The sequence below is a fragment of the Botrytis deweyae genome (genome assembly GCF_014898535.1).
Source record: "Botrytis deweyae strain B1 chromosome Unknown BDEW_029, whole genome shotgun sequence".
NCBI classification, from domain to species: domain Eukaryota; kingdom Fungi; phylum Ascomycota; class Leotiomycetes; order Helotiales; family Sclerotiniaceae; genus Botrytis; species Botrytis deweyae.
In genome coordinates this window covers 296879-322940 of record NW_024066236.1, presented here as the reverse complement: position 1 = coordinate 322940, position 26062 = coordinate 296879, and the positions used below count along the sequence as shown (strand labels likewise).

At 42.5% G+C, this 26062-nt stretch overlaps 9 protein-coding genes across 9 annotated transcripts; 5 read left to right on the top strand and 4 right to left on the bottom strand.

The window, feature by feature from the left end:
• Positions 1–94: 94 nt before the first annotated feature.
• EAE98_009633 (uncharacterized protein) lies at positions 95–1819 on the top strand (the record flags this gene model as incomplete). Its single annotated transcript, XM_038957254.1, has 1 exon — positions 95–1819. One exon carries the CDS (start codon positions 95–97, stop codon positions 1817–1819), a length of 1725 nt encoding a protein of 574 aa, XP_038806447.1.
• A 411-nt stretch (positions 1820–2230) lies between these two features.
• EAE98_009632 (uncharacterized protein) lies at positions 2231–3413 on the bottom strand (the record flags this gene model as incomplete). The annotated part of the gene is made up of 3 exons (XM_038957253.1): positions 2231–2762; positions 2822–3088; positions 3148–3413. The coding sequence occupies 3 exons, from the start codon at positions 3411–3413 to the stop codon at positions 2231–2233; spliced, it is 1065 nt and encodes a 354-aa protein (XP_038806446.1).
• A 1179-nt stretch (positions 3414–4592) lies between these two features.
• Positions 4593–5933, top strand: EAE98_009631 (uncharacterized protein; the record flags this gene model as incomplete). Its single annotated transcript, XM_038957252.1, has 3 exons — positions 4593–4646; positions 4699–4705; positions 4780–5933. The coding sequence occupies 3 exons, from the start codon at positions 4593–4595 to the stop codon at positions 5931–5933; spliced, it is 1215 nt and encodes a 404-aa protein (XP_038806445.1).
• Positions 5934–8944: 3011 nt separating this feature from the next.
• On the top strand, positions 8945–10216 carry EAE98_009630 (uncharacterized protein; the record flags this gene model as incomplete). Its single annotated transcript, XM_038957251.1, has 2 exons — positions 8945–9330; positions 9406–10216. 2 exons carry the CDS (start codon positions 8945–8947, stop codon positions 10214–10216), a joined length of 1197 nt encoding a protein of 398 aa, XP_038806444.1.
• A 3156-nt stretch (positions 10217–13372) lies between these two features.
• Positions 13373–15322, top strand: EAE98_009629 (uncharacterized protein; the record flags this gene model as incomplete). The annotated part of the gene is made up of 1 exon (XM_038957250.1): positions 13373–15322. One exon carries the CDS (start codon positions 13373–13375, stop codon positions 15320–15322), a length of 1950 nt encoding a protein of 649 aa, XP_038806443.1.
• Positions 15323–15714: 392 nt separating this feature from the next.
• EAE98_009628 (uncharacterized protein) lies at positions 15715–16800 on the bottom strand (the record flags this gene model as incomplete). The annotated part of the gene is made up of 4 exons (XM_038957249.1): positions 15715–15877; positions 15935–16415; positions 16476–16662; positions 16720–16800. 4 exons carry the CDS (start codon positions 16798–16800, stop codon positions 15715–15717), a joined length of 912 nt encoding a protein of 303 aa, XP_038806442.1.
• Positions 16801–17182: 382 nt separating this feature from the next.
• Positions 17183–19518, top strand: EAE98_009627 (uncharacterized protein). The gene is made up of 4 exons (XM_038957248.1): positions 17183–17810; positions 17865–18011; positions 18088–18820; positions 18879–19518. The coding sequence occupies exons 1-4, from the start codon at positions 17748–17750 to the stop codon at positions 19496–19498; spliced, it is 1563 nt and encodes a 520-aa protein (XP_038806441.1). The 5' UTR covers positions 17183–17747; the 3' UTR covers positions 19499–19518.
• A 340-nt stretch (positions 19519–19858) lies between these two features.
• Positions 19859–21657, bottom strand: EAE98_009626 (uncharacterized protein; the record flags this gene model as incomplete). The annotated part of the gene is made up of 4 exons (XM_038957247.1): positions 19859–20588; positions 20649–20721; positions 20771–21452; positions 21502–21657. 4 exons carry the CDS (start codon positions 21655–21657, stop codon positions 19859–19861), a joined length of 1641 nt encoding a protein of 546 aa, XP_038806440.1.
• Positions 21658–22507: 850 nt separating this feature from the next.
• EAE98_009625 (uncharacterized protein) lies at positions 22508–25794 on the bottom strand (the record flags this gene model as incomplete). Its single annotated transcript, XM_038957246.1, has 3 exons — positions 22508–23639; positions 23692–25090; positions 25155–25794. The coding sequence occupies 3 exons, from the start codon at positions 25792–25794 to the stop codon at positions 22508–22510; spliced, it is 3171 nt and encodes a 1056-aa protein (XP_038806439.1).
• Between the last annotated feature and the right edge of the window lie 268 nt (positions 25795–26062).

The window sequence follows — 26062 nt, the reverse complement described above, 5'->3', positions numbered from 1 at the left end:
GCCAGCCTTGCGGTATCGAGAAAAAAATAATTATTGTGTCCACGGGTAACATTGGAATGTCTTTGTGTAACATCAGCCACACCAATTGAAAGACATGATTTCAATACGGCGAGCAGTTAATAAGACTGCGCCATTAATAAGAACTTCAACCTTTCCCATAAGAAATAATATCATCATCCGATCATTAACGACGACCACCCCTCCAAATCCTTGCAGGCAATGGCAGGAAGAGACAAAGCAAACTCGAACGAGAGTGAATATCCGGTACTTTTCCAATTCAACCCATACCTCACCAGCCCTCACTCTACACAACCAAACCGTCGAGAAGATATCCAAGAATGTACGACAATTCTACGATCGCAAAGAGAAATTCCGTATCAATCATGGTTCTACGAATAGCACACGAAATAATGGCAAAGGCAAAAACATAATCAATATTGGCGGGTTATCGCATGTATTGGAAGTCAATCCTGCAACGCAGACAGCATGGGTGGAACCAAATGTGCCAATGGATAGATTGGTAGAGGAGACATTAAAATATGGACTTGTGCCGCCAGTGGTCATGGAATTTCCGGGAATTACTGCTGGAGGAGGATATGCGGGGACATCGGGTGAAAGCAGTTCTTTTCGACATGGTTTCTTCAATGAGACGATCAATCGGGTTGAGATGATTTTGGCAGATGGTCAGGTTATCCAATGTTCGAAGACTGAGAGGCCTGATTTATTTCATGGCGCGGCGGGAGCGGTCGGGAGTATGGGAGTTACAACGTTGGTAGAGCTGCAGTTACAAAAGGCGAGGAAATATGTCGAGACTACATACCACCCGGTATCTGATATGCCAGATGCAATCAAGAAGGTTGAAGAGATGACCGCGGATCCCACGATTGATTATGTGGACGGAATTATGTTTTCGAAAAAGAAGGGTGCTATTATTACTGGTCGTTTGACAGATACCCCAACGGAGAATACTCCAGTACAACGATTTAGTAGTGCTTCGGATCCTTGGTTCTACATGCATGTGGAATCTAGTATCGACAACAGCCAATCCTCCCCCCGATTCGCTATACCTCTCGCAGAATATTTCTTTCGATATGACCGTGGAGCGTTCTGGGTCGGTGCTTCGGCCTTCAAATACTTCTCATTCCCATTCAACAAATTCACACGTTGGTTTCTAGACGACTTTTTACATACACGCATGCTATATACTGCACTTCACACCGCGGGAATGCCACCCGGGTACATCGTTCAAGATCTCGCATTACCATATTCTACCGCCACAGAGTTTGTAGAATACACTGACGAATATTTCGGTATCTATCCCTTATGGCTCTGTCCCCTAAGGCAAAGCCCTATGCCAACCATGCATCCTCACTCCGCCTCCTACGAAGCCGACGGTAAAACTCTCAAGCCGCTCATGAACATCGGTCTCTGGGGCTATGGAAAAGAAAAAGATTTAGTAAAAGCCAACATCAGTCTCGAGAAAAAACTCAAAGAGCTCGGGGGTATGAAATGGTTATACGCACAAACCTACTACAACGAAGAACAATTTTGGGAAATGTACGATCGCAAATGGTACGATGGATTGAGGGAGAAATATGGAGCAACCACCTTACCAAGTGTTTATGAGAAAGTCAAAGCGGCGCCAAAAACAGAGGTGGCGAAGACGCTGAGCATTTCGGAAAAGATCCTAAAAGCATGGCCTATCAGTGGATTTCATGGCATTTATAAGGCGATTCAGAGTAAAACCTATCTAGCAGCAAGGGCTTCGGCATGGAAGACTCTTGATGTGGCGGCGAATGAAGAGAAGGAATCTCATTAGTTGCGATTTGAGCCTCCGGCTAACTGGCAATGTGTCTCATCGCGACAGAAGAGTATTTACCCTCGTGGTCCAGCGGAAAGTGTACATACATACCACATTTCAGCAGAATGGACGATGTACAATATAGCATGTATAGAATTACAAAGGTAAAGTGTTGAAGGTCATTTGGATCAAAAAAAGAGCTGCGACATTTTAGCGCATGTGCATGCACATGTATATGTACAGCGGATTGTATACTTAAACATCTCCATTTCACTACGCAGTCAACCGCGAAGAAAAACCACAATAATAAAGGCCAAATTGGCATTATATCCATCAATCATCGATTGGGTGTTCTTTACAAAATTTCCACATTCATTGCTTTCTCACAACCACACTCATCCCGCAAACCCAATCACAACATACCGCCCCTCACCCCCCACCCCCCTTAAAAATCACCACCGGCTCCCCTAATTTCTTCCAAAGAACCCTACAAGCATCCATACTCGTAATAACATAAATCGACGCATTCCAAAATCCCTGCAGCGGTAACACAAACACAGAAATATACTGAAGCGACATATTAACCATGCCCGGGTACAAAATGGAATAGATGCGATTGGCAGTTGATGGAATCCACGTGATCATCATAGCGAGGAAGAACAGAAGCGAGACTTTCGCATAGGCCCACATAGCCGCGTTAGCTTGTTTATTGGGATGCACACTTGTATATGATGGTTGAGCGGGGGGTAATCCCGGTCTGGAGGGTTTATCGGAGGAGGATTCTTCAGCGGAGTTGGTGGTTGGGAGAAGTTCGGTTTGAGAGCTTCGGGACTTTTCTCTCCGTGCTTTGGGTAGGCTGTCTGGTGATATGCGTTCATTCGCTCTCATGAGTTCTCGTCGCTTGTCGAAGATCTTCTTTCCTGCAAAGGTGTAGATTATGATTGTGATTGATATGGTGATCCTTCACATAGTCAACCAAGAGTCCACAGTGGTGAAAAGGGGTGAAAGGTGTAAACATACCAAACCGGTACGTAAAAGCTCCAGAGTCTCCACAAACCCCATTTGGTCTTGATCCAGCACCATGATACAGCACCTCCATACATAGAGCCGCGATTCTTTGTATGCACAAAGAAAAATACGAAAGCGGGAATGAATGGGAGACCGTAACATAGTAGTATGTACCACTTCTCCAATTGGCGGAGCTCTACCACATCGAAGTGGAAGAAAAATGCACACATGACGTTGCATGCCATGGCCAATGTCCAATATGCATCGGCTGGGAGGAACCTTTTATCCGTTAGAAATAAATTCTTGGAATTGCCTTGCGAAGAATGGAAAGAAAGTACATCTGAATGAGAAAAGCCTGGAATTGACAAAATCGACCATCTGGATCCGCGAGTGCAGAGCGAGAAATCAGCGTAGCGAGATTCGTGAAAATATTACCCAGAGACGCATAGAAAACTAATCGATTAATGGGTTTACGAAATGCGGTGGTGGTAAGAAAGGTTATGATTATGAAGAAACAACCTAGGAGGGAAATTCCAGAACATGTTCGTTCTATCGTGACGATGTTGGCATATTCGTGGCTGGTGATGTTTTCTGCTGATTTCATTTTATGGCTGTTTTAATGGGGGAGGTGCAAGATCGGTAGCGAATTGATAAGATGTGTAAATGAAGTAACAATAGCGGAGGAGGAGAATGGTGATGCTTAGGTAGAGGGCGAATTTGCAATCGATGGAAAGGAGAAGAAGAGGGTTTGGGGGATTCATAGGTAAGGAATAATTATATATTGGATAACAATCTGAGGATCGAAAATACAATCATTGATATATGTCGTGAGTAAGGAATCCATATCGACATGCTGGGTATTCATAAATGTGGAAAGCACTTTGCGAGAAACTTATCAGATAGACTGCATAGCAGTTTCCTCGCAGTATGAAATGTGTGGATTGACGTTGAAAAATCGTACGACATGGCTATGTGACGATAGCCAGAACCAGATGAAGATGTTGCAAGCAATCGGCACTAATTTTGCAAGGTCTGAATGACGATGAAGATGTCTCCAATTGTTTAGGAAAGAAATAAGGCGAAAATAGATGAATCTGTGGGAATGGTAAGAGAGTTCATTGTGAACTCCTTGCTGTTTGACAATTATAATCGCTAAAAATGGTAGGAACGCTGAGCTCCGCGACATGTGATAATCGAGACGGAAGCATTCTGTGACTTCAAAATTACTGCGACTCTAGCAATTTTCGTTATGAATCCAACGGTATCTTAAGATTTCGTAGATTGATTCTTTGAGAGCCCAGGTAACCTTCTGACAACAAGATATATGCCTGGAGATAGGGTGGTCAAATATCTCGAAAGTGTGTTTTGGATTTCATGTCATAACCATTCCTTTTCCCATTCTGGGAGCCTGGAACGTTTCCAACATTATGGCCATAGACAATCGCTTGATATTGGAAGGGTTAGAATGATGGCGCTAAATTCACCTTGTTCAGATCCTTTCACCTAACCGACTTTCGCTAAGTCTAGTACTTGTGTGGGCTGAGGGGCATTTGAAGACCTGACTCTTATCTTTCGAGACCTGGAGTACCTCTAGAGTATTTTTTTCAAGAACGATAATTAGGCAGAAGATATTCCTCACATTACAAAAGTAACGGGAATATCTGATTCTAGTGACATTTCTTACCACTTCATCATTGAACATATTCGCGATACCGAAGCTTACAATTACATTATCACACCAAATTCCAAATCTTTCCCTTCTTTCAATATTGAATAAATAACAATGCCAATTCCGCATTTCCTAAATGATCTCAGACGCACAGAAACCGAAGTTTCGGTACCTAAATTTGATACCGACAGGAGGATATGAACAGCTCAAACAATTATAGAAAGATGGTGTGATAAAATCGAAGTTTTCAAGCGCTTTAATTTTAGAGCGACAAACAGTACATGTTTAATAATTATTGCAGCTCAGAACGAAGACGAATTCAACACAATCTTTGAACCCTTCAAAAAAGCCATCAGCGCAATCGGCTATACACCTATTGCACTTCAGATACAGCAAAAACATACACCGGAACTTAGCAAACCGTCAAAGGGATATGAAGCTTGTATAAAAGGTTGTTGTATACAAATCGAAAATATGCTAAGCGAAAATGAATCGGAAATCAAGTACTTTTTAGGAATGTTCAATGTTCATTCAGTATATGTAGGAACTATCAGAAATTACATCGACGTTGGGACTTTTTCTGACAAAACGAGAAGAACGATAGAGCATAATGTCGCCGTATATTCCACCTTAGCTACCCTGCACAGCTCTAGTACGCCAAGAGCATTTTCGCAAATCTCACGCGGCGTTACAGTTCCTAGCCAATTTCTCGAAGTGGGAGGGGGTTGCAAAAACTTCTGGGATCGTGAAGCGAATAATTTAGATTGGTATAAGATTGTGCTTGATACCGGTAGAACCAGAGGCACAATTTTGAAGGAATGTACTGCAGGGTTCTTTGCGAAGCATGCAAATGACCTCTTTAGGTTTGGCGACAGCATCTCGGATACGTGTGGTGCGACGAGCAACTTCTCTGTTTATAAAATTGATTACAGTAAACGCGATATCGTTAGAATTGAGTTCTCGTCAGACAAATCCAATTCAGATACAACGGGATCAGAAACAACTAAAACGACTGCACCAGAGCCGAAGAAAAAAACAATAGATGGATCCAATTCCGCTACGCCCATAGCAGTTACATCCAGATCAGATAAACCCATAGCGATCTCACCACACCCAAAGAAACCCACACCAGATGGATCAAAGGCAACTACATCCAAAGCAGCTATATCCATACCAGTCAGACCCAAATCAGTTACACACAGATCAGAAAGATCAGAAAGATCAGGTAGATCCAAGGCGGCCCCATCAGAAGCAGATAAATCCACGTCAGATACAACCCCGTTAATCAAACATAGATCAGATAGGCCCAAATCAACTCCATCAAAAGCAGCTAGATCTGGCCAAGAAACTATCAAAGCAGCTAAAACACAGTTTGATAAATCTCTACACAAATTAGATCCACGCAAACTTAATTCCAGACAACATAAAGGCTACAAGGAACTCGAAGGAAGCTAATCCCCAAGAACCCAAAGCAGCTACATCCAATACAACCAAAGCCAAGCCAAACAATTCTAATCAAGAAACTAGAGAAACGACTGCTCGAGGCAAGAATGGGAGCAAAAGTAGAGAAGCATTCATGGCAGGCGTTGAAGGTGGGAAGCGTTGCCTTTTAATAATGAGATTGATCTGTGTTTTGAATTGCGGAACGCTTTTATTAAATCACAAACGTATTCAGATGGCACAATACAACTAGATAAATTACAATAATGATCCTTCCTCGCTGATCTCTCCCTTCATTCTAGAGCAAAGTGATTTCATGTGACAGTGACCAAAAACATCAAAAATGTACTAAGTTTTCGCGGACTATATGTAATTGTGAGTGACAGACCTAGAATTTCTGGTCTGAGAATTTATACAACATCAATGATCGTAGTGACAATTGTTGATCCGTCTTACGTGTTCTAAAAGCCGTCTAGGTAGCAAGAATCCTACCGTAGGATAGACGAAAGGACATGCCGTGGTGAGTGACGGTTGCAAACTATGTAATTCATCTGCCTATGTGTTCTCTCAACCTTATGAGCAATTTGACTGTCATAGGCAAGAGGTCTTTGTATTGGGTTGAACGAATAAATGATTAAAATTGTTACTAGTTTGCACGATGAGTCGAAAAATATGTTTGTCATGATCGTTAAAACATCCCGAGATTTTGATTCCAGTCATGATGATTGATGGCTACTCAAAGCTGTGTCAAAGAAGCAAACTCGAAAGGAATATTTATACTCTTGAAATAAGACATCGAAAGCACCAGGCAATGTTTATCATGTAGCTTTGGAGGGGGCTCTATTCACCACTGCATACAATCATTGGTAGCAAAATCAGGGGTGCTCGCTTCTTACTCAAAAGACCAGCATTGTGGCACGAACGTCTTGTCCTCCTCCTTATGGCAGTGCTGGAGTCAAATTGATTCTGCTCGACTGTAATCAAATGCAAAGGTCGAAAGATTCTGAAGACTAGCTAGCTGGGAATTGAAAGAGACTGTCAGACCCTCTGTTTTGTTACAGAAAAGGAGTGGAGACAACCAGTTATTTTCTCAAGTAGCGTTACTTCAATTTGCACTGGATTGAAGGACAAATAAGCTGCTCCCACTGTGAGGTAAACCGGGGATAATGACATTCCAAAGATCTCAAGAGGAAAGTGCTGACACGAATGTAGACATCCACACCAAGAAATAGTGAAAATCGACGACTTAGACAAGAGTGATGAAAAAGAGACAGCCTGAAAGACCCTTTCAATCCCGTTCATTCAAGCTCCACCATACCACCAGAATTCCCTTCGACAAATTTGTGGAGTGGATTTATATTATATATGAAAGCTTCGTCATACATACGGGACTGAGCATCATTGTTTGATCGAGGGAATCTGATTCTGTTGATCCAAGTATAGTACAATGCGAAAAGAGCTTGGGGATGACCATGGAGTGCCTTACAGGTCTTTGGACACTTGCAGATTATATCCAGATTATTGGACTTTGAAGTCTCGCGAGTGATGCTCTGGAATATCATAGAAATCTGCTGCATCGACTGAGTTTAAACAGCTTCACGTATTAACTGCCCTTGTTTATCGGCTCATAAATGATGATGGTAAGCTTTGCAGATGGCTTGTCGGCTCTTCAGTAGCTGCTGTCGGGGTGGAATATCTAATCATCCATGAAGGCCCAGACCGATTTTATATAGATATGCAAAAGTATCATGTCGTTTGTCCTGTAGCTGGTGATTCAAGAGTCGACGAAATTATCATGAGCAATCGAGCAACGATGATGCGATATTATGTCGAAGATTCGGTAATGCCAAAGCCAGTACTTGAGGGCGAATAGTGCTGCCATGGGAGAAGTTTTGGAGATTCGTTCAATAGGGGTCATAGAGGAGGAGGTTCGCTTGTTCCTCTACTTGGATCATTCTAGTAGTCAGTAAAGGGAAATGTTTCGGGTCTTTGATTGAACTTGACTTACTTACATGTGTTCTTTGCAAAAATGCAACAACCATCTACCAAAGAACAACTTTGTCAGCCTCGAGATATGCTACATGATGAGAGATCAGACGAGAGACAAATAGGAGTCAATGCAACTCGGATCTAATTGTTCAAAATCTCCGCTGCTCATTAAAATCTGTTCAATTATTCACCAAGTGTACAGCCTTTTATATATGACAGTTCGTCAAGCTATTTAAAATTTTAACCTTTGATAGATTTTCCCTTCCCTCCAACCTTTATACAACTCTTTTATATCACCACTTTGTGGAATGATTTGATCAACACTTTCTTTCACACCAAAACATCAACCTATAGAGCCCCTTCTTGAGATTCGAAATATCAGTCACTCTCAGTAACTGGTAATAGAGGTCGTTTTTGTGTTTCTAGGTCTTATTTCTTGTTGAGACGCAATTTGCAAAGCATTGACTTCATGCTTTCGAACCTTTTCAACCTTCCTTCCTCTATCGCAACATATATCACTCCTTTTGCATAGTATTAGGCTATTCTTTTGTTTGGTAAGCACATGAATGACCTTTGAGGTCCCTCTCATCATCTCATCGGCGTCTCTAACTGAACTTAGCTTCTTTCAGACTGACGTTACGCGCTTTTCTCACAATAACCTCGATTAAACGGTCAAGCATCACGCCAAATCTCACTTGTGCCTTGCCTGCCGTCTGTTAGTATGTCTAATCCAGTTCTAGTCCTTATTAACCTTGCACCTCGCTGGCGTCGCTAAATCATATCTTCCTCTTCCAGATCAGTTTGAAGAACCTTCTTCTCAATTTCCTGCAACGCAAGCGCTAGAATACCTCTTAAAGACTCATAAGATACTTCAAGTATTCTGTAAGTACTTCTTATCCGTCAATTAGTTCCAGTCAACTTAACTAACCTGGCTTTAGAAAGACTTGCTGCGCCATTGCAACCTCTCGGTAACCGAAATTCCACGTCGTACAACAACTTCCTCACATTTACACCTCTATACAAATACCTTTTTGAGTATGAACAACAACGTCAATAGCTGGCAATGGGGCCAGCACGCTGCTCCTGCCCCTTTTGGCGCCTTCTCTGCTAGTCCAAGTCGTGGTCAGCATGGTGCCAATTTCGACCGAAACGCTGTGATTGGACCTTATCGCTCATATAACCTCGTCGTTCGAGATTATCTTGTTGGCAACTTGTCCACGTCACACTTACCTCCTGTTTACAGGGGAAATCCCTATGAGCATAGGGCTACATCCTCTAACATGATCGGGGTATCTGGCGGTCCAACTGCCTATTCTGCTCTTAATGCGGTTGCTGCTAACGCAACTGATACCAACGAAGCTATGCGGGCACTAAGCCGTCTAGATCTTGATGCGGCTAACCGTAGTCAAGGTCCTACTTGGGAGTAAGCATCGCCCTCCTCCTTACTTTATCTCCCTTCCCATATATGATCTATCCGATACTAACTATCATAAAACAGAAACACGCCAATGGACATGGTTTCGATCTATATCAAGGGAGAGGATGGCTCAATCGACGGCCCTCCTTTTAACCTCCACAAGTCGTTCTTCACACATCTTTCACCATACTTCGACGCTGTTTTCAACTCTAGTTTTGCCGAATCTGCCACACAAACTCTCCACTTTGCTGAGTCCAGTCGAGAGATATTTGCCATGCTTGTCGACTGGGTATACAAAAAGCAGCTAAACACTCTGGCCGCATTTGAGCTAGATGATCGCAAGAATCTTCCCGTCGGTATCGGCTTGAGTACTCTTCAAGGCAGCGATCTCGATATATATATCAGCAAGTCTCAAGAAACTGCCTTCGAACACACCACCAAGCTTATCAATCTCTGGTTCCTTGCCGACAAGGTCTTGATGCCGGAGCTACAAAATGCCGCTATCCAGGCTATTGAGCTTCTCCGATTCTTCACTCCGTTAGAAGGTGTTCCAGCTGAGATCTCCAGTGCCGTCTACGATAAGACACCAAAGGACTCCCCACTTCGCAAGTACTTTTCGTATACTACACTTCGTCGACTACATCCTCAGTCAGCAGACAAAGGCGAGGACTTCCATCCTGACATGCTCGTCGATATCTTTGATATCGTCAAGTTAGCTGGAGCTGATGCTAAGCTACGTCATTACGGCTTATCCGAGAAGGCTATGGAGTCGTTCTTGGTGGATGTAAAGGGAGGAAGCCAACTAAAGGCTAATCCTAACACCGTTGCACCTCTTGCTGACGACATTTGGGTTGGTTTGTGGGAGGTTAGAAGGAATGCTTTGAAGTTCTAGACATTTCAAGCAGATTGGGGCAATGTTGGGAGGAATTTTGGTACATTTAGATTCTTTTAGAGGTACCTTCATTGGAAGAGAGATAGACAGACTAGATAATAGATTGCCTAACACTAATATACACCTTTTTGGCCACTATAAACTAGTACTCTGATGCATTGTAATGAGGGCGATAAGCTAATTTTTGACATTAATCTATAGAACTAGATCATGATAATGATATGAAGTAAGTGGACTCGTGTCTACTTACAATGGTTATCGGAGCAATTCCCGCTGTGAAATGTAATCTTACATCTCTGGGGGATTCAGACATAGGTCAGCATCAACAATGGGTCAAAACGAGTAAGTTTTAAGGTGAAACTAAGTGGCTTGAAGCAATTAACCACAATTTGACCCTAAAGTGCTCGTTAAATGAAGGTACAAGTATCGAACTTGGAGAGATCAATCTCAAAATGGCTCGAAATACGCACCGAATACAGTCAAGATGATGAATTCACAGGCTGAACTTGGGCTCTGGTAAAGTAACTTGTTTCCAAGTTTGTCATTTTTCCGACGAATGACCTTCAAATTTCATCAGAATGAAGATAATTTTGCTAAGAATTTCATCGAATGACCTACAATTACAGTGTACCACCCTGTAAATGTAGGGCCTAAAGCCTATAGTTTTAGGGTTACAGGCTATATATTCGAGTATAAGGCCTATATTTACAGGCCTACAACTGAGCTTTCATCGGTCATTTTAAAATCTTTCATGTATGAAAAGGATTGAACGAGAGTGTTTTAAATGTTTGTACCTAGAGCCAAGTCCTGGAGACTGACATCTAATCTTTCAATTTCGAATGAGTTTGATATCTACGATGAGAATAAACGCTTAGAGATGTCAATATGACACTTTCACGATTTGAGATACAAGTCGCCTAATCTTTTTGGTCCTGTATTTCACGAGAGGATTATCTTCTAATACTTTCAACCTGATTTTTTTTAAATCTCTGGATGATTAAAGATATTTTGAGTATACTACTATACAATCTCACGAACATAGAATAAATTTCTTTGTTGTTTACTACTGACTTATTTATTGTATGACTTACGACAAATCTTTAGGAGATAATATCGTAATTAGTTAATTTAAAGTAAAAATTCTCACGAGCCGGTAGCAATAAGTCCCATTTTGTTGTGGAAGAAGAATTCGATTGTTTGTTATTAAGACAAAAAATAAGAGATCTAAATCAGTCATCAAATCGAATATTTGTTCTATGCACCTCGAGTACTTTAAATATTTCAGATTTGAATCTCAAGCTGATTAGACTAAAACGTACTTGAGTAAAGAAAAGAAGGAATTGATTCGTTTACGCTCTATAGAGCTTGAACAGATATATAGCTAGTATCGAGATAGCTCTTATATCCAATAGAATAGTCTCGGAAATATCGTTCAATAGTCACATGAATAAGTACAATTCGCGTATGTATTGGTATGCGATTATTTTATTTTTAGCGCGAAGATAGGCTTCTGAACTAGATGATAACATATCATCTGGCCTATAAGTCTTAACAAATGCGACGCGATTTGGAAAAAAATCTCCAAGGAAAGCTGATATTTGAGATTACTATTGACCACGAATTGTGATGAGTATGTAGAAGTTTCTATCGAGTTCGAAGACTTTCGAATTCATTATTTTATCATCCCAGAAATACATGACGAGAGTTTCTGTATTATGAAAGACTTTAGTAGACAGTTATTTCTAACACAAGATAAATTGAGCGACGATAATATAGATGGATATACAGCCCCTGATTATGTATTCTATAATCATTTCCTCGTTACTTTCAAAGTTTCAGATCATAATAGACTCGTTGATTATAACAGCTTAGATAAATTATATATTCACAGTCATTTCATGAAATTGACTATATCTAGATGTCTAAATAGAAATCATAAAACCTGGAATTCCTCATCCATCATCCTGAATTATTTCAAGAGGAGTCAAGCTAGCAATGAAAACTATTGATATTTCCAACATGACGTCATCTAACATATTAAAAGAAAAAGGTTAGGAATGGAAAGCCAAGTTAATAGGATTCCTCTCCACTCCCTATTCTTCACGATGATAACAACCTCATTATTCAATATAAGGTTGTTAGTTGAATCCTTCTCGTCTGACGGTTCAAGCTTCATGCACTTCGAACGTCAAATTTATGATTCACTCATCAAGTCAATAATCCACTTCAATTCAGTAAATTGCAGAATGATCCGAATTAGCAGTAAAGAAGCTTTAGTGTTTGAGAACAATCTGAATGAACGTTACTTGAAAATGAGGGTGTAATAGATATGAGTTCGAAATGAAATGGTCAACATTTTGAGGGGCATAATAAAACTAATATCAACGGAATTTTAGTTCCGCTACATCGTGTCTTCGCTCGATAAGCATTTAATCACCCTGTATCAACGGGTGTCTGAAAATTTCTGCAAATTCACTTGAGGTTCGGGTTCCCGACTGTCAAAAATGTTGGTTGAATCATTGTTCATCATAGCCGCCGTCTTCATAACGTCACTTTCTCAAAATTGCTTTGATACATCTAACTAATTGATTCGCAGTATAAGTAATAGCTGCATCTCTGAAAAATTTATCAAAGATTGCGGACTGTCAATTCTCCGCCTTTCCTGAGATGCGAAGATCTCGGAGTTATTTGCTCCTAGGCTTTTCATCAAAGAAAGCCAACCCTTTCGCTCAGAGTCTAGGTTCCTCCTGAACATGACTATTTTCTTCATGAAGTGTCATGAACACTGCACTTCAACCTTTCTAGACTCATTAGGCACAGTTGGTTTCTTAATTTTTTTTCCAAGTCTAATTCTTTTCCAACACGTGAGCTTTGTCTGGAGACCGAAAATTTGGTTAAAGCGTCGTAATGATCTTCTTTGACAATTAAAAAGCATCGCCATGACTTCAATTCGTTGCAACTATGACTATCGAGACAATGAGAACAGAATACCAAAGATTTGCATACTGCAAGAAGGTTGCTAGTAAAGCAATGATGATTATCTTCTAGAAATATCGAATTCTGTGGCTTAATATAAAAAAGTATGATAATTCCATATCATGACGTTCCCAGTGGAGATTAAAGTCAAGATATTCGACAAAAAAACACATCAACAACATGTCCGCATTTCAACGCAGCGTGAAAAGTCGTGTGGTTCTCGCGGTAGATAATTCGTACCGGGGCCAACCTACTATTCCCAACGGTGCAAAATTATGGTCGGTGGCCATCGACTCCCTGGACGATGGATATGCTTACAACTTTACCGTCACTCGCTCAATTGAAGTGCGCTATTTGAGAGTTGATTATGCAAGACTGAGATCTGCTTTCTCTCTTAAGCGTCTTGGTTCCTACACAAACTCTGTAGACGTCGACGGAGATGTTACATTTGTTGCCAACTCACTTTGCGTGGCCCTCCAAAGGTTCATGTATAACGGAAGTCATAGAATACGGGGTGCAACCTTGCCAGTTGGTATTTGGATAAAATTTGACGATGGTCCGTCCATTCATTTCAATACCACTTTGAATGTTGAAGCAGGTCCAACCTACGGCAGTTTATTCCCGGGGCCGTCTCCTCTTGATCTGCATCGGTTCATTGATATGGCGATATTGTCTATGAATATCGAAATACCGTCTCTTATACCGAAGCAGGTAGATCAAGATGTCGCTTCTATCCAGAACAAATTAATAGAGGTTGCTCCGATCAGCGATAAATCATATCGAGCTTTGGGCCCTAAATCTTCCCTTTTTGATGCATACCCAAGCCCCAGATCATGTTCCTGGACAAGAGACAAGGCAATCGCAAGGATGCTTTTACATGGACAGCAACCAAATGACGGTAACTCAAAGGTTCTCGTGATCGGTAAAGATGAGTCCATGCGTGTCGTTTGTGCCTTACGTGCAGAAGACGTTGATGTGCGGTTTCTAGAATTCGATGGAATTTGCTACCGGGGTTCTCAAAAAAACGAAGAGTTCAATTATTCCCAAACCGGAGACTACAAGTTTAAAGGCCAACAATACGATATGGTTTTTATTAACAAGCCAAGTTCCACAAACCATGCAGTAGATGCTCGTCAAAAGTGCGAGCTTATCTCGTCATTACGCAAAGCCTGCAAGGTTAAAGGATTGATAATTCTGTCTGTCCGTTCGATGCCCACGATATCTGGCGTATTTGACATCATAGAAATTCCCGATCAGAGCGCGATCGATGAAGAGGCTATACTAAGTTTTCGGAACACGCTTGGCGGAACACTAGATCGCGAAGATCCGCTCAATTGTGTCATTCTAGCCACCGTTTATGTCACCTATGACGGCGCAAACACGCGGTATCGACTGAATCCACCAGATCATCCAATATACTCAGAATTTTTCCCCAAACTATCGGACGAGAGTTATCATCTTATCTGCAAGCGAAATCAGTGGAGTGATATACTTTTGGCTCGGTCATACCTCACAGCGGCTTTCCAGCGAACCTCCACTAAGCATGTGCGACAGGCAGAGAACCCTCTACAATGCTACGCCGCTTTGAAAGTTGGTGCACCTTCGCCACTTCCAATCGGGTTGGAGAGAATCTTTCACCCTTCCAGCGCTGATAGCATACAAATTCTTCCACCATCTTTCTTCTCTCGCAATCCCCGTTTCCTTGAAATGGTGGAAGCACGCTACGATGAATTGTTGGATCTATGTGATATCAGTGAAATTGATGCTCCTCAAAAGATCATATCCCAGTTTTTGGGCAGTGGCTCTACCGCACTCTTGTACAATCTTTCTAAATTTCATTACATGCTGATCAAATCTGATGACGACGACGAGAGCAAAGACTACGATAGAGTGTTGCCGTTTGAAGCAATGGCAGTCTTATGCTCGGTATCATTCTTCTGCATCCTACGCATGTATCTATGCGCCTATAATGTGATTCTTAATACCTCTCTGAACGCCTGGGATCTCCAGGACTTGCTTTGGAGGCTGACAGCATTTGGAACATGGGAAGAGAAGCGGTGGTACATGGTGATGAAGTTCCAACAAATTTTCGAGCCTTCAGTATCAATAAACCCGGACGACAGTGAATAATTTTAAAGCAAAATGAATCAAGCAAAGGAAAAACTTTTACAAGATGTTTCCAGTATTTCCAGAATGCCTGGTAGATGATCGACATCAAAATTGCGAGACGCAAATGAAAAATGAACCAGGGAAAGCATATAAGCATATTAGCATAGCAATGGCAGGAAGCATATCGAAATGGAAGTTAAAGTTAATTTCCATAAAACCAAGGTTAATGCTTCGACTAATTGTAAAGATGTAGACTGTACTGCCAACAAGAGAACTAATACCTTGCTGGCATGTTCGATGAATCATTTGACCCGAAAGATATACTTTTTTCTCTTGTAAGAAGAACTTTATCTCGCAGAAACAGCAACGAGCCAAAATGAATGCTTTGACAGTCCCTGAACCCACGATTCTCCTCACAGAACCTTGTTCTGCAGTTTTGCATCTACTACAACAGGCATTGAAGTGAACATAGATGGCCATTCCAAATCCACCAGATCTTGCTTACCATTGCGACAATATCGCAGCCAAATTGACCAGGTGATATTATTGTACGCAGCTATTCCTGTCAAAATATGCCTGTATAAATTAGCTTTCTCTTCCCGGCCACTGAATTACTGAAGATTAAAAACTCACCACCATCCATGGCCCTCCAGGAAAATACCCCACGGTAAACCCACTTCTCTCCTCCACCTTCTAATCGTCCCACAATAAATGTTATCCAAATTCCATATGAAAAATGCGAGAGCTACATAAGTTAATCCTATAAAATTCAACTTCCACATCTGGCTCAAGATCTTGCTATCTCTCTCGTCTCTTCTTTTTTGCTCTACTTTAGTGGCCTTTTCGTCTTTAACGCGACGCTTTGGATTGAGTATATGCTCCATTATCCACATACTTCGGAATACCACAATGGCGGTGAGTAGTGCAAACATGTTTTGATGAAAGACTGGGTCTTGGAGATAATGATAGTATAGAGTAATAAATATCGCAAGCGCAGAAATCGAAAAAGCGAGAACGAAACGCGATAAAGGGGATTTCTGGTGCGCAAAAACGGAGTAGGCTAGGACGCACTCTAGATAAATCATGGCCAGTTCGTCCACGAGTTGCATAGGGTCTAGAGGTTGTTAACTTCTTCCGTTTGTAGTAGGAAGGAAAAGGAGGAATATCGACGAACAAATCAATGTAGAATGGAATAACACGCTTCCGACTCCAATAACCAGATAACTGAGGAAGGCAACAAGGAAGACGCGGTCATGACCATATCTAATACAGCTGGAAATTCCCTTCCAGGCCAAAATCACAAACATCAAATTGGTAATCGTATTCACAATCTCAGCCGAGTAGATTGTAGCATAGTAGTCCTAAACGGGATGTTAATAGTGAGTAGAGAGAATTAGAGAGAATGAATAGTCACGTGCTTCTTCGCACCAATTGATGGTTGAGGTTACGGGGCCCCAGTATCCTGGGCCGGAGGAAGGGTAGGGCGTTGATGGTAGCATGTTGACAATGCTTGTTTGGCGTTAAGAAGATGCCGCTGTGGTTCCCTGAGGATATAGATGGGTCTATAACTCAGAGATTCTAGAAAGATAGAAGTATTATAATAGTTCGATGGATTGAAAGATTAATAATATGGCATTATGAGAAACAAGATTTCTTTAAGTCCTTTCTCATCAAGAGTTCAATCTAGAATGCGGGCCAGAAAATAGATATTCACTTTGCAATCTACAACAGGTGGCCTTTCGACAAGTGAAAATTTAATCGTCGAGCATAAGATTATGTTGCGTCACGTGATAGTGTGCAGAACCAACAGTTGACTTTGCCGAACCTCGGATGAGAGGTTCCGTGCTTCATCACTTTTCACACTATGCAGGACATCTATCTTTTTCACTCCCCCCTTTTTCTACCGGACCTCGGGAATCAAAAAGTCTTTACCTCTCTCCAAATGCAGTTAAATTGTCCGATTTCTTTTGCAGTCTCATCTTTTCTATTGCTTCCATGAAGTCATTCTAGATGCGACAGTGTTTCAACCCCAGGATAATAGATGACAAGGTACAGAGATTGAAGTGTCCACTGAATGATCCACTTTCATCCGTGGAACCAGCTGCCATTGAATGTTTCGATATGTTTTAATTGGATCGCTCGTGGTGACGCGTGCTGCCCACAGTATCTTTAGATATGGAAATGATGAACGGCGACGACGATAAGGTGATACGCGCAATGGCTTTAAGGTCATTTGTTAAAAGGTCTAAGGGGCAGACAATACATAAATGGGAGCAAGAGATTGTTTTTAGCTTTCCCCGTTTGTATTTTGTATTTGGCGTGTTGAAGACTTCTGAGGCGTTGTGATATTTTCCATTGTTAGTCAAGATTTTTCGAGATATTGTCGATCAGTATAGTTGATACATAGATACTCAATTTCGGGCTCTACGCACAACAAGTCGGCAATATGCGCGATGAAGGAACAATTGCACTCATTCCTCATCCTAGTGATGATCCACGAGATCCATTGGTATATACACCCTCGCACTAGCTAACAATCATGATACTAACATATATTCACTAGAATTGGCCAATGAGGAAGAAAGTACCTATCGTCGCTGCCTTATGTGTCGCGACATTCGCCGGTTGTGCGGGTGGCCTTGCTGGTCAATTGATTCCAGCACCACAAGCAAAATTGTATGGGGTTGAGACCACAAAGATGGCTTATCAGGTACGTGAAGTTTTCTAGCAAGCACAAGGAAACTTCTAGATGGTTGGAATTCAATTGACAAAAACGGAATATATAGACATCATGTTCCAATGCTGGCATGATAGCAGGATCTTTGATCCTCTTTCCATTATCTCACAAATTTGGTCGTTCATCAGTAATTTTCTGGTCCACCGTTGGAGTGTTCATCACCCAGGTCTGGGCAGCATGCATGACACACTCCACACAGTATGCCCCATTCCTTGCTTCCAGAGTAATGGCTGGATTCTTTGGAACCATTGCTGGTATACTTGGTCCTCGTATACTTTTTGATCTCTTCTTCTTGCACCAGAGAGGCCGTGTCTTCACTTACTTTTATTGGGCTTTCGATTTCGGCACGGTGGCTGGTCCAACGTTGTCGGCATTCATATCAACAGCTGGGAAGGGATCATGGACTTATGCATTTTGGTGGACAGCAGCGCTGGCAGCTTTAGCAGCGATAATGGTATTTTTGTTCGTATATGAGACTTCCTGGGACCGATCGGAGGGGGCAGATAATTCATCGATCGCGACGCCTGATGGATTTATTGCGAGTAAATTTGCGACATTTTTCCCGGGAACGAAAGTCACAAAGCAGGCCAATTTGAAACAGGTCTTGGGGGTCGCAGCCAACCCATTTTTAATCATGGCTAATCCGTCGATGATATTACTGGCAATGTTTACTCTGATTAGTTTTGGTTTCTATGTTGCTATGAATGCAATCACTCCAGTTTGGTTACAGAAGGGCGTGAAAGAAGGAGGCTACGGATTCACCTCCAAGGAAAACGCTCTATGTATGTACCTCTCTACTTCCTAGATTTTTCTAATAAAAAGTTATCTAACAATCACCAGTTTCTCTTGGTCACTGGGCAGGAATAATAATAGCCTTGATCTACGGCCACTTTGTCAGTGATCGCCTCCCTCTCTGGATTTGTTCTCGAAATCGCGGCATCTGGAAGCCCGAATATCGGCTATACGCTCTGATTCTCCCCGCCTTGATTTTCAATCCAATCGGTCTTGGTGTCTTCGGCGCAACGCTCCAAAATCATTGGAGCTGGGGCGTCCTCATTTGGGCACAGATAATGGTGACATTCGGATCTTTATCCATCACCCCGATTACTGTGAACTATGCGTGTGAACTCTTCACGAGAGCTCCTGCTGAGACAGCTATTGTAATGAACAATTATAGAGTTGGATTTGGATTGTCGGTAACGTTTTATATTACGCCTTGGGTTGAGGAGTTAGGGTTTAGATGGACATATGGAATGATGGCACTCTTGCAAGTGGCGAGCTTTGGGTTCGTGGTGATACTAATGTGGAAGGGGCATGAGATAAGAGAGTGGAAAGTTGGAGATTTGAGTAGCGACGAGGAGGGCCAATATGTCATGGAGAAGGGAGAGAGTATAAGCGAGCGCAGTGTGGGTAGTGAACAGCAGTATGCTGAGGGTGAAAAAGGGAGTCATCAGGTCTGATTGTGTACAATAATTTATAATCAGAGTAACTAATAGTCCGGACTGCAGTCCAACAATATAAAGGTTTGAATATTCTAAAGTAAGTTAGAAAACTGAAAGTAACTCAATATTCCAATCTAACTCAATATCTCAGATAATTTAAACGTTGCGATTGGTCTAGGGATTTAATAATCTTTATTGTTGGACTGCAGTCCGGACTATGGGACACTCTGCGAGTCCTGAGTGCCGAAAAAGTTAACATTGTATTCCAATAAGACCAACATTCAGTTATAAAGTACAAATAAATCACAAAAGAAGAATAATCACAAAAAGAAGCACATAGGAACGCCAGAAGCACCTGATCGTGCAACATATTCATCATCAACCCAAATCCACAAAATCCCTCCACCCCCTAATCCATTCCCACCGATTTGGCAATCCCCACGATCTCTTTTGATTTGTGCTACTAGAACTCTCACTTTCACTCGTACTTTCCGAAAGACTCACACTTCCATCCACATCCTCCGCGATTTCTTCTACCTTCCCAGTCACAGCCACACACTGATCAACAGGGACTCTAATCCCCTTTGTCAACAGTGCCGTTCCCGCAGGCGACAACTCATCTCTTCCTCTCGACGCAGGAACACGTCCTACATACGCATTGAAATTATAATTTCCACACGCACATATCTCTGTTACATTTCTGGGACTCGTTTCCTGGACCACTATTTTTCCTTTCCTCCAGAGTCCGAAGATTTGGCTTCCGACTCCCATGGGCACGGTAAAGGCATTGACACCTTGCACTGCGTTGAATTGGAATGCGCCGCTTCCGGAGACTACGGTGACGTTGCCGGGAGATTTGAGGAAGGCGGTTACGAAGATACTGTCGGTTTCGGTTTCCCAGCCGTTGGGTTTGCCGTTGAAGTAATCGCCGGATGAGTTGGATGCAGAGAGCATAGTTGTATCGGTGGCGTCGCAGTTAAGAGAGAGAGGGTTGGGACGGTACCAGTAGACTATGAGGTCGCGTTTGATATATTTGGAAGGGGAGGTGGCGCCGGCGTGGAAAGCGCGGATGAATGGGGTAGCAAGGGTGAGCCATGCTCCATGAGGCCTGGATTTATTAGCTACACACTTCAAAGCGAACTTGATTGGGGTCGTTGAAAAATCTTACATATCGTTCGTCCATTTCGAATTTCCATCATCAGTATGTGGTGCAGATAGCGGTCCCACATAATGGCTTTCTCCTACTCCAAATCAGTATTTTAATCCTCCAGCCAACGCAAAGCAGCTTACCATAATCATTCCAACTAACAATTTCCACAAACCTCGCTCCCAACCCCAACAAATCCTGCCACCTCTGAACCCACTGTCCTTCCGCTGGAAATACCCAATTCTTACTATACGACACCTCGGGTCCATAATGCGTAAAGAACCACGGACTAACAGGCGCAATATAATCTCTCCCCGCCAACGCATTCATATAAGCCACATCACCATCACGGACTGTGAGATTCGAAGAAGACGATGGCGCTTTGTTCGCCCCATTATTGGGCCAACCCATCCAATTAAACGCTGCATCCAGCTCCTTAAAATTAGACGACCCAGGGCTAAAGTTCGGCGCGAAAAAAATAGGAACACCAGCTTTAGCACGCACATCTGCGACATTGAGAGCATCGCCTATGAATGTCGAAACAAAGACTTTATCATCCACAGACAATTGTGCAGTCTGATTAGCATATTTTGCTATTTTTTCCCCTACTGCTGATGAATCTGCCGGATCCCAGGAATTGAAATCAAAGGACAAAAAGACTTTCATGTGGTTTGTAGCTGCGGATGCATAGGCATAGTCGAGCTGTGTATCTGTGAATGCGTCGGCGCCGATATTCAGGGCAAATGCGTTGATTCCGGCGCGACGAGCGAGTTGCATATCTTTGTCATAGTCGGCGGAGCTGGCTCGGTTGCTTACAATGCCGACCTAGGGGTGTTGATTAGTTTTCGTTATTTCGCTAGAGAAGAGTGCATACCATGAAATGCGCGAAAACATAGCGACTGGGAGAAGTCTGATGGGTCGAATCCTTAGATGAGGGATCAGCAGTAATGAGTTGAATAGAGTTAAGTAGTGTGAGAAGCCATGGAATGGTCTTCAGAAAGAAAGTATTTGTCTGCATAGTGAGGTTCATTGACCGAGTTGCTGTACAAACTTGAGAGTGAGAAACTGGCACTATATACTGGAATGATGCACCAAGTTTACTTTGAAGGTTGCAGTTATTATATCCACATAATGAAATTTCATACTGATACATGGAGGGATATGAATTGTCGAAATCACGAACAAAGGAAAATCCACGTAGGGCCTAGTAACTCGCCATCCCTTTGATTTTAGAAGAGAAACGAGATTTTGATTTCTTTGTCTACTACAGATAGCCTATGATTCTTTCTGTTAGATTAATCAATCAAGCCCCGATCAAGCTAAACCTCATGAAACCACGCACTTTATTTTCGCTTTCCTCTAGCACACATATCATTTGAAGCTGCTAGGTCCTCCAAATGAATTGTGGTATACCCGTTGATTTAATCCTGAACATTGAACTTGCATTGTACTTTAACTTGCGATGCGCCTCCCACACTCGCTTTACTCATCGACAGCGAGCCTCAAGCCCTTTCAATTGATAGCCAGCAGAGTCATGTGTGAAAGCCAAAATCAAGTCTACTTCCTTGACAGGCTTAATTAAATAGATACCGCAAGGACAAGATTGATGCAATTGATGATACAGGTAGCACCTGTAAATATGTAAGCTAATGGTCTAGCATTGGCTGCTTATGAGAAGGCTTTGGTTGCTCAAGTATGTGTATGGGTAATTGTCGCAGATAAAGCAAGCAGAAACATTGTGAAGAAAAAAGGAAGGCAGTGGGGGTGCTTAAGACCCAGCTGTGGGAGCAATATAAATGGTAAATGATCGATCTAGCATTTGTAATTTTCTATCCGGTATCCAAGTCTTTATATCCATATAAATTCCGTATCATAAATACTTATATCCCAATCTTCTCGAATACAAATGCGAACTCCTTCTTTTCACACTTCACTTGAAACTCTTCCTTGACTCCCGGTCCACAAGCCGCCGATCCAACACCAGCAGACTCGGCGTCTAACCTCCACAATACTTCATTTTCTTTTACCAAGTCCCTTGGATGTCTCGCTTTTTGCAATGTAGTAGGAGAATATCTTGTAGCTGCCCATTGAAACATTGTGGGTCCAGATGAACTTGCTCTAATTCCCACTCCAGAGGAATCTGTCATGTTTACCCATCTAGTCTTCATACGGTTACCATTCTCTTGCGGTACATCGTAAGGAGTATGTAACGCATCCACATCAGCGGAATATATACCGAGCTTCTGTGAAGAGCATTTATCTGCGTAGGATTCTCCTGGTCCAATCCCAAACCATTCTGCATTATCGAGATCATCGCGGAGTTTAATGTCCAAGCCAACTCTAGGCAGGTTTAATGGCATTGATCCAGTAGGTTTGAGGTTGACTTTGATTTTCAAAGAGCCAGTTGCTGAGACCTGATATGTGGTAGTAGCCTCGAAGCCCCAGTTCAATATTGGAGGTGAAACGAATGTTACAGCGGTGAGGGTAACTAAATCGCCATCGGTCTTCACATCGAAAGATCGAAGCTGCGACGTCAATGCATCCAACCCATATCGTTTATAGTAAGGAAAGTCAGAAGGCATATCATTGTCTGTCGGTGCTCTCCAGAAGCCCGGTATAATTGATGAGATTAGTATCTCGGTTGACTTCAAGGTTGTTGGACTGGTAAAATTCCATTGAGACAAACTACCCCGAGCTGCATCAAATGCAAATAGGAAGTTTGAGCCTGTAATTCTGTACTCCGTCCCAGATGAGACAACGTTGAGATGAGAAGTGTTTGTAGGGGAAACTCGGGAGATCGAATCTGCATTAGGCTTCGAGATCTGCTCTTGCATCCATGCAAGCTCATGACCAGCATCAGCCCAAGCAGTCGAAAACTTTTGTTGAAAGGTGACTGTAATCCATAGCTCGCCCGATCCATTTCTAGAAGGAGCAGACGGTAGCTCTATCGAAGAGGACTTTCCTGGGAGGATATTTGGGAGTGCCAAATCACCAGATTTTACAATCTTCCGGCTTCGAAAAGTTAGCAAATCTGATTTTCTAAGTGTGATAAATGTCTACAAACCTTTTTTCGAACAACTCAATCTTGTAAGAAGCGACGACATGATCAAGTCCTATGAAATCATAACCATTGGCGATCATGATTTTACCCTCTTGAACCCAAGCACGAATTGGAGCGATGGCCTTTTTGAGTTCTGTTAAACCAGGCGTAGGCGTGTGATCACTGTAGCACAAGCCATCCATGACAAAGGTATCATCATTCGGGACATCACCAAAATCGCCTCCGTAGGCATAAAAGCCCTCTTTTCCTGGCTCTGTCTTCCACAGTCCGTGATTTGCCCATTCCCAAATCCAACCCCCTTGGAGTCTTTCGTAATCTCTGAATGCAGCCTGATAATCTTCTAGACCTCCGGGTCCATTTCCCATGGCATGACCATATTCGCAAAGCACAATAGGCTTATCATAGGAGCCATCAGAAACACCAGTAGTCTCCGCGTGCTTGACAAGAACATCGATGGGTGGATACATGTAAGAAAACATGTCTGCAGACTTTGCATCGGCATCACCTTCATAATGGACCAGTCGGCTAGGGTCCACCCCCTTTGCGTAGTCATACATTGCCTTGTGATTTTTCCCATAGAATGCTTCATTTCCTAAAGACCACAAGATAATGGAAGGATGATTCTTATCTCGATTCACAAGCTGGGTCATTCGGTCGATGTATGCGTCGCGCCAGGTTTCGTTATCGGAGGTGAATTTGGCGGCTTGTGGAAAGGTCAGTTTCTTACGTTCTTCGTAAGGTATTGATTCTGGAATATTGGCGGGATATGCTACAGCATCATAAAATCCGTGACACTCTAAATCTGCTTCGTCCATCACCCATAGACCAAGCTCATCACAAAGATCATATATACCCGGGTGTGATGGGTAATGCGAGCAGCGCAGTGCATTGATATTATGTTGCTTCATCAACAGTAAATCCTGTTTGATAAAGGATAATGGCACAGCACGTCCGAGATGTGGATGATGGTCATGACGATTTGCGCCATTAAAGAGAATGGCTTTGCCATTGACTGTTATAAGACCATTTTTGAGCTCGACGCAACGGAAACCGACGTTTTGGTAAATGGTCTGAGTAATCTTGTTGTTCACATGAACTGAAATCTCAAGCTGATATAAATAGGGTGTCTCGGCAGTCCATTTCTGAGGTTGTGATACCGACAAGCTCAATGAGAGCTTCTTCGCGTCAGACTCAAAAGATTTAGAACCACTCGATATTACTTCATCGCCATTAGAACTATCACGTAGCGTCAATTTTACCTCTCCAGAAGATGGAGCAACTAAATCCAAGGCAACTTCCAGAGTCGCGTCATTATATTTTTCATCAAGCTTAGGTGTAACGAAATAGTCGTCGATTCGACCCGTTGTAGGAAATGATAAAAGATTCACATCTCTGAATATACCTGGAATAAATTTTTAGTCTACACTCCTCAATTGTAATGCCTCTCCCACAGAATACAGACTTACCAGAAAGCCACCATTGATCTTGATCCTCGATATATGACCCATCACACCATTGGTATACGCGAACCCAGACTTCGTTTGCGCTTCCCCGGTTCACAAATGTCGAAACATCAAATTCCGCCGCATTTCTGGATCCTTGAGAATACCCAACGAATTGGCCATTGACCCAGACGTGGAACGCGCTATCTACACCATCAAATCTCAATCGCAATTGGGAAGACTCATCCCAAGACTTTGGAACGTGAAACGACCTGCGATGAGTTCCTGTAGGGTTTTCGGTCGGGACATGTGGAGGACAGACGGGAAACGGGAATATTGTATTCGTATATTGAGGTCGACCATGCCCTTGAAGTTGCCAATGCCCCGGAACTGTTATATTTCCCCATTCTACCTCATCATCTGGTATAGTCTCGATTTGTTTGTCTGCGGTCGGTGGCACATTTACATATCCTTCCTTAGTGCCAAATTCTGAGGTTGGTGTATTTGATTGAGCTGGAAGTGGTGCATGTTTGGGCGTTGGGGCATAATGAAAGTCCCATGTGCCATTCAGGAGGAGAGAGGAAGGTGGGATATAGTATGATCTCGCTGGAAGTCGATTTCGTTGGAAGATCTTCTCGTCGCAGATATCCAGGTCGGAAGCCATGATGGTATTGTAGCTGTGAAGGATGCCAAAAGCCTTGAGGACTGAATGAATATGTGAGAGAAAGAATGTATTGGTCTGTCTATGGCATATATTATACTACAATGGCATTGATATCAAGGCTATCGTGACTTAGTGTCTATCTTCGCCTAGAGTTGGCATCGAGTGCACCACTCTTGAGCGTGCCAGGAAACCCCCTCATTGCATTGAGAACACAGCAATGCGTAGATTGACAGGTGACGGATGTCGGCCTCGGGGAAACATGTTCCGA